The sequence below is a fragment of the Anolis carolinensis genome, chromosome 3 (assembly GCF_035594765.1).
Source record: "Anolis carolinensis isolate JA03-04 chromosome 3, rAnoCar3.1.pri, whole genome shotgun sequence".
Lineage (NCBI taxonomy): Eukaryota > Metazoa > Chordata > Lepidosauria > Squamata > Dactyloidae > Anolis > Anolis carolinensis.
The window spans coordinates 49958935-49973982 of NC_085843.1; the positions used below are offsets into that span (position 1 = coordinate 49958935).

The following is a 15048-nucleotide window of genomic DNA, read 5'->3' on the forward strand; positions in this document are numbered from 1 at the left end:
TGGCCATCTGGTTTCTTAGAGATCATGACTTTGAGAAAATGCAAGGCACCAAGTTACAGACCTCTTTCCTGCACACCAAAAAGGACTGGTTTATTTCATCTTTGCAACTGTACAATTTAAATCCAAATGATATAACCCTTGTAACACAGACATTTTACTTAAAACTGGATGCTTGTGGAAAGGCAGAAACAGTCGTGTTCTCAAATTCTTCTTTATGTTAAATGTTCCAACAAATGCTGTATATACTCGAGTATAAGCCGACTCTAATATAAGCCGAGGCGCCTAATTTTACCACAAAAAAGTGGGGAAACCTATTGACTCAAGAATAAGCCAAGGATGGAAAATGCAGCAGCTATGGGTCAATTTCAAAATAAAAATAGATCCCAGTGAAATTATTTTGAGGCATCAGTAGGTTAAAGGTTTTTCAATATTTACTGTATTTCAAAGAAAAACAGCAAACTAGCTCTGTAAGTGGAAAAATAGGGTCAACAAAAACAATATGGTATTAACAATATCTTAATAGTAGTAGTAGTAGTAGTAATAATAATAATAATAATAATAATAATAATAATAACTTCATTTGTACCCTGCTTTATCTCCCCATGGGGACTCAAGCCAGCTTCCAACATAGTAACAGGCAAACATTCAGTGCCTATATAAACAATGCAGAGCTAGATATAGATCTGTAATTTTATATATACTAATTTCACATATGCATTTCCCCCTGAAATGTTTGCAAATCCTATATATTTATGTTTATATCTATCTAGAAATCTGTGTGTGTGTGTGTGTGCATTTCCCCTGCAATATTTGTAAGCCCTACATATCTATAGTTATATATATCTATCTAGACAGCTCTCTCTATATAAATAATTATATCTGTATAGGATTTGCAAAGACTTGCAAAGATATGAGGTGAAAATTCATATATAAAATAATGTATACACACAGATACAGATATACAGGTAAATTGAAATCTCTAGATATCTGTATGTATATAGGATTTGCAGAGACTTGCAAACATATGAGGGGGAAATTCATATATAAAATTAATGTATATAGATAGATAGATAGATAGATAGATAGAAATATAAAGGTACAGTAGAGTCTCACTTATCCAACATTCGCTTATCCAACGTTCTGGATTATCCAACACATTTTTGTAGTCAATGTTTTCAATACATCGTGATATTTTGGTGCTAAATTCGTAAATACAGTAATTACTAAATAGAATTACTGCGTATTGAACTACTTTTTCTGTCAAATTTGTTGTAAAACATGATGTTTTGGTGCTTCATTTGTAAAATCATAACCTAATTTGATGTTTAATAGGCCTTAACTCCTCCTTATTATCCAACATATTCGCTTATCCAACGTTCTGCCGGCCCGTTTATGTTGGATAAGTGAGACTCTACTGTACATAGAGGGATTGCAAAGGCTTGCAGGGGGAAATGCTATATATCTGTAGCAGAGATTAACAAATATTTCAGGGGAAAATGCTTCTATAAGATTAATGGGTGTGTGTGTGTGTGTATGTATGTGTGTGTATATATATATATATATATATATATATATATATATATATATATATATATATTCTTCCTGACTTGCAAGGCCTTCATTCCATTTTCAAAATATTCCCTTGGTTAAGAGCGATGGAGGCTTTGGAAAAGAAAATACTAATAAGGGAGGGTAAGATGAGAGATAAATATATCATATATTGCAAGCAACAGCCTCCGGGCTCCGGCTGCCGGCTTGACCTTGACCCGATTATAAGACAGGGGAGACTTTTTCAGCTCATAAAATAAGGGCTGAAAAACCCGGCTTATCTTTGAGTATATACGGTAATTTGGCATGAAAAGAGAATCTTGATAATCTTGAACCTCTGTTTTGTATTATTATTGTAATAAAATAACATAAACATGGGCACAACCCATCCCCTTTTACCTGCACTGACGAAAACAGGGAGAGAACTATTGTGGCAGTGTCCCATCTGGATAGCAGACTGGTCTGAATAAAACTAAATCCAGCTGACCACACTACCCCAAAACCATAGGGTATTCCAGAGTTTCCAGAAAACTCCAGAACATTCTCTGACATTGCCTGAACTATGGGAAAGCTGTTTAACCCAGGATAACCCACGATACTCACTGGAATTCCTGGGATGTCATGACAACAACCAGAAGTCAATTCAGGGGAGGTCCAGGGTTTCATGCATCTGTTAATTCACTCATAGTCTTTGCTATGCTAGAATTTTGGAAGTGAAGGAAAATTTCATTGGGGGCAGGCAGACTTCTCATTGGGAAGAGCAGTGCTGTCACCCCCCCCCCCATAAAAGACAAAATGTGCAAACTCTCAACCACACCCATATGCTTGCCTTTGTGCATTCTGAGCATAGTTTTTAATGTGTTTATATACTTACCATTAGGTCACCTAATGACTTATGGTGGCCCCATGAATTTCATGACATGTTCTTAGGCAAGAAATCCTCAGATTTGCCAGTGTCTTCATTTGAAATGTAGTCTACAGTACCTGATCTTAATTGGCAGTTTCCTGTCTAAGGACTAATCAGATATTAAACATCTTCAAATCTTATTTAACATGAATTAGAGATAGCATGCTGAAAAAACAAGTCAGCAACTGTTTGTTACTTGCTCAGCATGTCCTGGGTGTGCCTGGCAATCAGGATGAGCATGTTTTCTCTCCTGTGGCCACTGTGCATTGAAGTGACAAAGAGAACAAGGCCTAAAATAGCAGAATGCTTGAACACTCAAATGATTTGAGGTATGTTGGCACGAGTGGGGCAGAAAACTCCCTCAGGTGGTACAGCAACTTGCAACTTCCAGTTGACATGACGAGAAAGAGCTGAGCAGCTTCTGGCTTACCATTCTGCTACAGGGGGGATTCAGGCAATAATGTATGCTTTGAATACTACTAAATTGTCCCATTAGAAATTCTTCTTCTGTGCTCTGTGATCTCCTATTAGGTTGTCCTCTATATTCACAGTTGTATTGTATATTGTTTCCTTCATTTGCATAATCAATTTCTTTGGTTTGTTGATGTGATCCTGTTCATAGAGTGGTTGAAGACAGGATGGGGTGGTCCTATCTTGCCACATCCACTTTCCTCCCCCCCCTCCCATATCTTTCATCCCATCATGATGTTATAATATCTTGTGATCATGAAATAGTAGCACCGAATCATTCCCAGCTGGAGCACCACATTACTGATATATTGCCCCACAGGCATTAGGTAAAATATAGTTATGTTCTATGGTCAGGGACTGAAATGTAGAGTCCAGTAAACACAATGACTGCTAAACTCCACCTTCCCGACTTTTATACATTCTCTTCAGGGTTTGTGCCTTTCAGTATGATGCCTATGGAGGATATGTAGATATCTCAAACCATGGATAATAGCAATTTCTGTATTTTTTAATTATACTTGAGCCAAAAGCATACCATAATGGAGGACCTAGCGAGGCCCACAAGTATTTCCTGGTACAATTTTTGGAGTGTGGTCAAGTGAAACCACGTATATCAAATCAGTGGTTTCGAGGTTCATTTTGCATTTGTCATGATAGTTTGTCCTTCATTTATTTAAAGTTGTGTCGGGCTATCAATAAACCAAATAATTGCTCTTATAGCCTGTGTGTTTGCTTTGTGAGGCACTGCATGAAGCACTTTGTTGCACTCATTGGTTTGACAGTTACAGAGGCTGAATTATAACCTAATGTGGTCTACAGAGGCATCTGCTACTGTGATGGGAACAGTTCCTTTCAGCAAGTAAACGTGAAGTCATCTCGCTAATATGTTGTGATTAAGGAAAGGTATGTTCACAACATGGTACTGTGCATAGAGTATTCCTGTCATCTCACTAATGCTACAAGTGGGATGAGAAACCAAGGAGAGGGAGGACTTTTGCAAATGTACCATGCTGCCATGATGGCTGGGTTGGAAAACAGTGTGCATTTGTATCTCAGTAAAACATTTAAAAGAGAAAGCAATTGTAGTTGGGTGATATTTTCATTTTTCCATGAAAAGAGCAAAGTCTTGGTGGCACCAGGAATAGGTACTGCTTTGTTCATACAAACTCAAAGTAAGGAATAGCTATGTGAATTAGCTTGTCATAAGCATAATATTTACCCCATCGGAATTTGCTCATTCTTAATTATAGCTGCCAAAGATGCTTTTAAATGCACCATATCCAACTGTGTATGATGTAGGATTTGTCACTAAAACATTGCCCCCCCCCCAAACTACACCCAAATCCTATTAATAGCCTTCTCGGTCTCTCTATAATTTATACAACACTCTGAAAATAGCATGCTTGTCAAAATAGTTTAATTTTGTCATTTATTTAGCTTAATTTGTGGGCATAATGTTTATTGCATCTAAATTCTCCAGTGAGCAGTTAAAATTAGCCAGTATTTAAAAGCTGTTTTGAAAATGCTAATCTGCCTTGTTAATAATATGAATTCTTAAGTCCCTCAGCATTTTGTTAGATACATTTCCAACTAGGTCAGCTTTACCTCCATGCATCATGCACAACTGTCAGTGTGGAAAAATCACAGAACTATAGTTTTGTTATGTGGGTTGCATTTTATGACATTTTAAGTGCAATGCACTCTTTCAGAACAAAGGGCTGTATCTCCAGGCAGGTTTTAAAAAATATTTTTAGGATCTGCTTTCTGAAAATACATTATGATACTCAAAAATCACTGCCTGTTAAGTGGGATAGTGCCCATAGGCCCTGGGGACTTAAATAACCTTTTTGCTAAGGATGCAGCCAGAGCTTGGAAAAGTTACTGGCCTCAAGTACAACTCTTGAAATTCATCAGCTCGGATGAACATTTAGCTTGGAAGGCTAGAAGATCATCTAAATTCTATTCCAAATATCAAAAGAAAAGACTGCTGTAAACTATGAATGTTAACATATAGAGCTTGTACAATATTATCTGCCTCATTGATCTGGGAAATCTCCAGTATTCTGTCCTATGCAGGTCTTATTTACAGAATATTAAATGTACTCCAATACCAAATGCATATGTACATCATAAGCACGGGTGAAACTCCTACACAGCCTTAGAAAAGCAACATGAATAATATGCAAACATGCTATACTTACGTGCCTTTGCCTTTTAAATGTGCTGTACTGGGAACCAGGGACACATGTTGAATTTGGAGGAAATTGCAAATACAGCCAGTCAGCCACATTCACTAGGGTTAGAGGCACATGGCCATCGTGAAAGTGAAAAATGACAAATAAAGTAGTAGCTATTTTTAAACTAAGATAACATCTCTGTAGGAATTTTTGTTCTTCCAGAACAATTCTGTGGTTACCTACATCTGGAAGCTGAGTAATGGAATCATATAGGAGGACTATGAGCATACACTAGAACAGTGGTTCTTAAACTTGTGAGTCCACAGGTGTTTTGGCCTACAACTCCCAGAAATCCCAGCCAGTTTACCAGCTGTTGGGATTTCTGGGAGTTGAAGGCCAAAACATCTCGGGACCCAGGTTGAGAACCACTGCACTAGAAATTTTTAGATCTTCCAGCATGACTGGTGGACCTAGAGATTTCTAGAGAGAATCTAATCAAATCCACGCAAAATGAACTTCACAAAGGTCAAAACTGCATATATGGTGGGACAACTTTAGACATCATCCTCCTCTCCTCTCTACTAATACCCAACATTTTCTACAAGGAAAGCATAATTCAACTATCCTAACAGTACAATTCATTCTAGTATTGTACAGAATTTGAGTGGGGGTTAAACCCATCATTATATTAAGCTATTGCTGGGCATTTTGGATTTTAATTCAAGTAATTCAAGTAACCTGGGTCAAAACACACACACACACACACATCCTTGCTGTGTCCCTATTGAGAGAGTTGTTTGGACCCCTGTAACTCATGTCCTATGTATCTCATTCTCAGACGAGATACAATTTCTTTCCTCAGCTACATATCACATGCCCAAAGACCCCTGGATCTTTTGCCCTTAAGGCAACTGTAATTTAGGAGGCATCCAGGAGATGATGAGATAAGATAACCTCAGAGTTATTAGGTGATCTTCTTAAGAGCCTCTGTTATTCTGTTCGTTCCAGGTCACAGAGAGGAAAAAAGATTTCTTCAAGCCACGTCTTAACATGTGATTTGGGTCACAACCACATTGGTTTTGAATGAACTATTTAGTTTGATTGGAGTCTGGGTTGTGTTGTTTGTTTGTTCTGTATATTTAGTGCTAGGAGGAAACAGGAATTTGTATACTAAAGTTGCATCCTGTGCAAATGAGAAATGTTATATTTAGTTCATGATTTGCAAATCTCAATAATGGCATCAATACTTTGCATAGGAAGAAGTCAGGTTCTTTTCTCAGTACTTGCCTAGTTTCCAACAGACCTCACAACCTCTGAGGATGCCTGTCATAGATGTGGGTAAAATGTCAGGAGAGATGTGGGCAAAACATTAGCCCGGAAAACTCACAGCAACCCAAAAAAAACCCCTCTGCTTGAGGTCCCAAAAAATCACTGGTAGTCAGGAATAACATTGGTTTAGGTGAACCCATACGTTTAAGGCTCTGCGTTTAGCCTGATTGGCTTTACAGTTATACAGTAGAGTCTCACTTATCCAAGCTAAATGGGCCAGCAGAAGCTTGGATAAGCAAATATCTTGGATAATAAGGAGGGATTAAGGAAAAGCCTATTAAACATCAAATTAGGTTATGATTTAACAAATTAAGCACCAAAACATCATGTTATACAACAAATTTGACAGAAAAAGTAGTTCAATGCGCAGTAATGTTATGTTGTAATTACTGTATTTACGAATTTAGCACCAAAATATCACGATATATTGAAAACATTGACTACAAAAATGGCTTGGATAATCCAGAGGCTTGGATAAGTGAGGCTTGGATAAGTGAGACTCTACTGTACCTCTTTATCTAAACTGATTTCAAATCGGAATGATACATTTGAAAAAAGAATACAGTCTCATCCACATTGTGGGCTTTCAATTCATTGCCTACTTTCTGATACGTAATGATTTATGTGAAAATATTTTATCATTGATAGATATGCAGGTTGAGAACCCCTTATCTGAAATACTTGGGATTGGAAGTGTTTTAGATTTTTGATTTCTTTCTAATTTTGCAATAGGTGTATACTATTTGCATATACATATCTTGAAGATGATCCCAATTCTAAACACACATTTCATCTCTGGGCCCTTCCACACTACCCCTTTATCCCAAGATCGGATTCCAGATTATCTGTTTATCCCGGGTTATCTGACAATGGGGACTTATATATTCCAGTTTAAAGCAAATAATCAGAGATCAGATCCTGGGATAAAGAGTAGTATGGAAGGGCCCTGTGTTTTATATTCACCTTATTCACACAGCCTGAAGGGTAGTTGTATATTTGTAATACTTTTGTGAATGGAACAAAGTTTATGAGCATTGAACCATCAGAAAGCAAAAGTGTTCCTATATCATTTTAAGACAATCATGGACAATTTAAGATTTTGGAGCATTTCAGATTTCAGAATTCAGGATAAGGGATGCTCAAACTGAATTTCATTGTAATAATGATTATTTTTAGGTAAAGGTGGAAACTTTGCATTTGTATACCCTTTTCTGGGATTTTCAGATATTTTACAATGATATAAAGTAGTGCGTAATATTGAAAGCTAGCATGATGCAATGCTTTGAGAATTCCACTAGCTGAAGACCAGGGTTTGGAGCCCCACTCTGCCACTAAACTACTTTGAAAAAGTTACACACTCTCAGCCTCAGAGGGAGGCAATGGCAAACCTCTTCTGAACACATCTTGCTTAGAAAACCCTGTGATAGGGTCGCCATAGATTGAAAACAACTTGAAGGCGCACAGCAACAATTGTTTGACTGATTTGAAGGAATCGGCTGGCTCTAAAAATCTTTCACTTTTTAAAAAAACATTTAGCTTTTTTTAGTGCAACAAATTAGATAGATTACAGATAGAAAAAGCAATTTATACATACGGGATTAGCCTCACTTCGCACTGGAGGTGCTTAGAGTCATGACACAGACCTGGAAATCTTAGTACTTAACCCTGAGCTCTGATTGATACTAATACTGGTTCATTCCATTAGCAGTGTGAAGTCCTTGTGAAGAATAAACAGGGACATTACCTTGTGCATGAATAACATTGATGCAACTTCATCAATTTCAAGTACATATTAGGTTGAATCCAGTGGTATATTGATGTATTCTGTAAAGTAGGAGCTCCTCATATGAAATAGCAGGTGACCTGATGGCACAAACATACACACGCATCATGCTGACCCTCATGACTGTTTCCCAAGAATACCCATAGCTATCTCCATAGATTGCCTGGCTGACTTTCTATTCTTACATCCACCTATATGCACCTGATGGTTAATGGATCTGGGGTGCCTCATCCCACCTTTGTGTGATGCCATACCATCTTCTCCTTGGCACCTGGGTTTCCACATTTCTACCTGTTATTTAAGAACCCCATTGTAGAAGAAATTCAAAACAAACCACTAAAAAGGACTTAACAATTTAGTTTGGGGCAGTTATGTGTGGATATGTTCCAATCAATGCATTATCAGGGTTTGAATCCACATTTAGCAATGGAAATACACTGGTTGACCTTGGGCAGATCAATCTTGAAATGAAGCAATAATATTTATTTTGGTATTGGAATTAGGACCACTGGCAAAGAAAAGAAATGTATTGGAATTAAGAGTACTGTAAAAAAAGTATCAAACCTCTCAACATTTTACATATCCTCTTAATCTATATTAGTGATCATCAGTGTTTCATGTGTTTTGGATTTCACTCCTTGAAGTCCCATACAGTATAATCAGTTGTCGGGGATTGTGAAACTGGATCCAGAACATCTGTAGGTCAAATTTTTGAGAATTACTTATCTGAAAAATCATTACTATTGATATGCATTAGGGAGCAAAATATTCAGCACTTACCACACAGTTACATGCTACTGCCGAAAACAGAAGGCTTTTGCAGTGGTTGCCCACGTTTTGACTTTCATATCTTTTGAATTTCAGCTCCTAGAAGGCCATTCAGCATGGTCAGTGGAAATAATTTTGAGAGCTGAAGTCCTAAATTAGAGAATCAAAATGAACCACTGTTTTAGACTTTTGTTTGTTTTCCTGGGAGCTCCATTTATACCAGTAGTCCCCAAACTAAGGTCTGTGGGCTGGATACAGCCCTACAAGGTTATTTACTTGGGGCTGCCCTAAGTCTGAAACAACTCAGAGGCACACAACAACAACAATCTTAATTAACTTGACTATCAAAAGCAGGCCTACACTTCCCACTGAAATACTTGTACATTTATGTTGGTTAAAATTGTTCATCATTTTAAATCTTGTATTGTTATTTCATTGGTTTTTTGTTTGTTTGTTTGTTTTATTTTGTTTTTTCGCACTCCCAACAATCTGAGGGACTGTGAACTGGCCCTCTGCTTTAAAAGTTTAAGGACTTTATACTATTTGTCAGCTAAAGCTCCTCTAGCTTGTCCTTATTGTTTAGAACAGTGTGGTCCAACCTTTAGTTACCCGAGGACCAATCAAACTTTAGTATAGGAATAGGAGGGTCAGACACATTCCAGAAAGAAAACAAATTACATATTGTATTCAAAAACTTAAAGCAGTAAGAAGGGTAAACAATTTTTTTTCCAAATGTTGAGTTAAAATATTTTTCCAGGAAGATGGGCAAGGACCAACAAAAATGAATTGGTTTAGAGTATCTGGAATTCATTATTTGATCTCTTTCCTTTCACAAAGTTTTATGCCTTCTCACTCACTGGCCCCTTCCACACATCTGTATAAATTCCACTTTGAACTGGGTTATACAGCAGTGTGGACTCAGATAATTGAGTTCAAAGAAGATATTGTGGATTATCTACCTTGATATCCTGGCTGTGTGGAAGGGCCCACTGTCATTTATATTCAGTCTTGCAGAGCCAAAAAAAATCCTTCTTTTTTAACCTCTTCTGGGTTTATGCAAAAGAGTCCATACCTGTAAAATATTTTAATCTCCTTCTAGCTGTTTAGTAAGGAAAGTGGTTCTCAACCTGTGGGTTCCCAGGTGTTTTGGCCTACAGCCAGTTTACCAGCTTTTTGGATTTCTGGGTGTTGAAGGCCAAAACATCTGGGGACCCACAGTTTGAGAACCACTGAGTTAGGATCAAAAGTATGAAGACTTTGGTATGGGATGAAACAAATATGTCATTGCTAAAGCTAAATAGCAATATTTTACAAATCCATCTAGTTAAAAAAATAATGTACTAAATAAAAGTTATAAAAATATAATCTCTTATGAGGCCAATTATTGTTAGCATCCTCAGAATATGGTGCATTTGTGTTTTATTTGTACAGAGTATGGAGATCCAGGTGAATTCAATATCCCTAACAAGGTAATCCATTTAAGAAGTTAATCTCATTTGCAGCTCTAACTGTGCATGGCAGGAAACACGTTTTTTTAAGAGTATGCACGTGAACACACATGAGATGTCTACCAAGCACACCCAGATACAAACTTATGGTATGCTTATGATACAATGCTTATGGTATTGTAGCATAAGTACATCATATTCATCATAAAGATAAGGAAGCATATAGCTGGTATCAACAATTTTTTTTTAGTAAAAATGTTCATGCAGTTTGATTTGGTTATCACTGCTGGCTCCTCTCCCCCTGGTTCTTATTCAGGCTGATTGTTTTTCATTTGATGTTGTATCCACATAGGCAACTGTGTGGAATAACTTGGTTTGCAATTTAAATAAGCAGAGCAAAAAGACATTCTGGTAGTAACTTAAAATGATATAATTATAAGTCCGTCCTATGCCATTGTAAATCACTTTTTCAGATCATTGTGGAGGTTGGAAATTTCCTTCCTTGTGCCCAGATCTCCACAAAATGCTGCAACAAAAAAGAGCAACCAACACATGCAGGACATTTAAAAATAACAGAATTATCTATTATCTATCTCCTTTTTAGGATCACACGACTCCTTCAGCTACTGGGTTGATGAGAAATCTCCTGTGGGACCAGATCAAGCTACAGCAATCAAACGGATAGCCAAAATTTCTTTGGTGAAGAAGATAATGAAGAAGTGGTCAGTGACACAAAACTTGACATTCAAGGAGCAGCTTGAGGGTGGAATCCGCTACTTTGACCTCCGTGTATCTTCCAAACCGGGTGAAGCAGGCCAGGAAATCTACTTCATACATGGCTTGTTTGGAATCAGAGTATGGGATGGGTTGATGGAGATCAACACCTTTCTAACACATCATCCCAAGGAAATAATTTTCTTGGATTTCAACCATTTCTATGCTATGGATAAGAACCATCATGAGTATCTGATCAACAGGATTGAAGAAGTGTTTGAATCAAAACTTTGCACAAAGGAATGTGTAGATGATGTGACCTTGGAAAGGCTTTGGGAAAAGCAAAAACAGGTAAAGAACAATGTCTCTTTAAATTAGATTGGAACCTTGGAATAAGTGTCAGGAAAGCGTAATTAGATCCCCAACATATGATCTGATTGCTGTAGATCAGTGGTTCCCAACCTTTGGGCCTCCAGGTGTTTTGGACTTCAGCTCCCATAGTTCCTAACAGCTGGCAAGCTGGCTGGGATTTCTGAGAATTGGTCCAAAACACCTGGAGGCCCAAAGGTTGGGAACCACAGCTGTAGATGCAACTGTTGTAAGTGAAAGTTAAATAGAAAGAAAAGTGTTTTAGAAATTAGGATCTGTTATTGCTCATTTGAATAAATGATCTGTGTCTTTTAATGTCTGCAGACCATGTTAAATGGAATTTGAAATATGTTTCCACTCACCGCCACCCTTCTTCAATGAGATATAGCTATTTTTATTAATTTCAGAAAAGTGCCTTTTTTAGCCAACAAATAATTTTCACACATCATAACAAATACAGATGTGCAACCACTTTTCATAGATATGATTATTAATCCCATCTTACATTAGTGAACTCATTGTCAGTGTTCACAGTCATCATTCGGGGTGCTGTCGATGCCAGGAGAGTCAAATATGGAAAATTCTAATTGGAAAAGGCTAGCATCAAAGTTTTATTTTGCTTTTAAATCTGAGGCCCCTTCCACACAGATGAATAAAATTCCACATTTTCTGCTTTGAACTGAAATATATGGCAGTGTGGACTCAGATAACCCAATTCAAAGCAGATATTGTGGGATTTTCTGCCTTGATATTCTGGATTATATGGCTGAGTGGAAGAGCCCAGAATTTAGAAAGACCCACCCTTCTAAATCTTGAATTTGGAAATCCTTAGGCCCTTCTTAGTGTCACCAGATTCTCTGTAACTGCAGAGTCCTGCCCCCTTTTTGCACCCTGCTAAATAGATGGAAAATGCCACCAGGGACTCTAGGAGAAGAGTATAGTGAAGACTTAAATGCCCACAAAACTTAGCCAAGTAACCCTCTCTGACTTCACTCTGGAAGAGTTGGAAAAGCAAAAAGATTGACTACTACAGTTGTCCTTCCACATTTGCTCATTAAGCATTAAAACATTTGATTATTTGTGTATTGTTCTATTTGTACCACCTTTGCTGATGCCCTACACACCATCAAGTCCTCCAGCACAATTCTGTTGATCACAACATCATGCTAGAAGACCTAAATGAGTGCTAGGTCCTTCAACACAATTCAATGGTCAAAGTCTGGCAGAGGTTGACCATAGAATCGCATTGGAGGACCTAGAGATGCTTAGAGAAATGGGCTCTTAGGTAAATACTGGGATCTATATTCATGATTTTGTGACTTTTCCAGGGATCTTTCACCCACAATCAATTCAAAAGATGAGGGCTAACTGTATAATTAAAGCTAAGAGTGTGTGTTGCTGCTTGTTTCATAGCAGCAACCATTTGCACAATCTTATTTACCATGTCTTAGGAATAAAACTTTACTACGGACATGCGGCTGAACTTAGCTGAGCTAACTGGTTATGGATGGAAATTAAAAAAGAATTTAAGAGACAGAAGTGCTAAATAGTGATTTTTAAAGCTCTTCTTCCATACTATGCTAAGTCATGAATTGTTGCATGTTAATATTATTGGGATTTATTTCTAATATTGTTTGTCTCTAATGCTAATACACATTATACATTTAATTATCTCACTGTATAATTGTGATTTAGTCTTAATTTAATTGTGTTCTCGACTAATGCACTTATTAATTTCAATAAATTATAATAAGCCAATCAATTTACTTTTAATTTAACATTGGAGCCATGCTGAAACCTTCTCTGACACAAAACATAAAGACTTTTTAAGTTCATGTTTGGTATGGCAGATGGAAGCTTTATACTTCATCCAGTTTCTATACACATTCTTTCCCTCCTAGTTTATTTTGGTCTTAAATTAAAATCCATGTGATTAGTGCCTGTGAGACACCTGCTTTGGCTTGCTTTTCCCATCTTAATCATGTCCTATTCGCTCTATGGAAACCTGGAGACCTGGTCACCTGTACCAGCCATCTCCCTTCTAGAAGTTCAAGGTGACTATTTATCAGCAACATTTTCACGTGGATTTTCCTTTCTTGTTTGTTGTATTTTTCCTTCTGTTTTCTCTGAGTAGTAGAACAGGCAGACACCTCCCCCTGGCGACCACATTTGAATACTGATGTTCTGGGTCTGCAATCTAAAAATGCACAACAGATATTTTAAGACTTAGGGCCCTTCCATACAGCCCTATATCCCAGAATATCAAGGCAGAAAATCCCACATAATCTGAGTGTGGATTCTGGGATATAGGACTGTGTGGAAGAGCCCTTAGCTGGGAAAGTTACCGTTTTGACTACAACTCCTAGAGTCCCTCATCCAGGATTTTAGGAATTGTAGTCCATTTCCCCCTAAACTGTAATTACCACCCCATCTCACCTCAACGTCCATGGAATTTACATTCTACCAGGAAAAAGTTATTGCAGGCCTCTTCTCCAGAACTGTATATAATCCAGATTATCTGCTTTGAACTGGATTATATGGCAGTGTAGACTCTAGGCTTGCTCAAATAATTCGTTTTCCCCGTTACCCGTTATTAATTCGTTATTTTCGTTTGTTTTGAAGCAATATACGGCATTGGTTGTCCACACGTCTGGATATCGCGGTTTCGAATCGCGAGAGGCCGTTTTTCGTTGTGTCGTCGTTTTTTTTGTTAGGAAAAAAAAGCTTTTGCAAATCACCCAAACTCCCACCATTCAGGCCCTTTCCTTTTGCCCCTCAGCAAAAGGGGCGTCACGGGCTCAGCCAATGGGAGGGGGCGAGGGGGAAGGAGGCCGAGGAGGAGGAGGAAGACGGAGGGGGGAAATGGCCGCCGCCGCCTCGCCTCAGCTCAGGCCTGATAGAGGTTTTGACGTCTGTGCGAAGCTAGGCAAGTGGGGTTTATATATCTGTGGAAGGTCCAGGGTGGGAGAAAGAACTCTTGTCTGTGGGAGGCAAGTGTGAATGTTGCAATTGGTCACCTTGATTAGCATTGAATAGCCTTGCAGCTTCAAAGCCTGGCTGCTTCCTACCTGGGGGAATCCTTTGTTGGGAGGTATTAGCTGGCCCTGATTGTTTCCTGTCTGGAATTCCCATTTTCTGGGTGTTGTTCTTTTACTGTCCTGATTTTAGCTTTTCTGTAGCTAAAAATGCATATAAAATTGATTCTATAGGGAGGATAAATGATTGGATTTCAACTCCTACAGCTTAGCTTTCTCTGCCAATAATGGTACCATATCAAACTAAACCTCCCAAGATTCTGTAGCAGTGAGCCATCTTGGATATTGTAAGGGATTTATTATTATTATTATTATTATTATTATTATTATTATTATTATTATTATTAGACCTTGCTCCCAGGAAGGTGCCTTCGCTGTGGCTCCCAACTTATCTATCTACCTTTCCACATATTCTCCACATTGTGTGTATGTGTATGTATATTATATATACATGAGCCCCGATGGCGAAGTGTGTTAAAGCACTGAGCTGCTGAACTTG

The 15048-nt window shown here is 37.9% G+C and overlaps 1 protein-coding gene across 1 annotated transcript in view; it reads left to right on the forward strand.

Annotated features, from left to right (window-relative positions):
• The window catches only part of plcxd2 (phosphatidylinositol specific phospholipase C X domain containing 2), a 46850-nt gene that overhangs the window by 16091 nt on the left and 15711 nt on the right, over window positions 1–15048 (forward strand). Inside the window, exon 2 of the mRNA XM_062974883.1 lies at window positions 11036–11496. Coding sequence (XP_062830953.1) covers window positions 11036–11496 — 461 coding nt within the window. The remainder of the gene's footprint in view (window positions 1–11035; window positions 11497–15048) is intronic.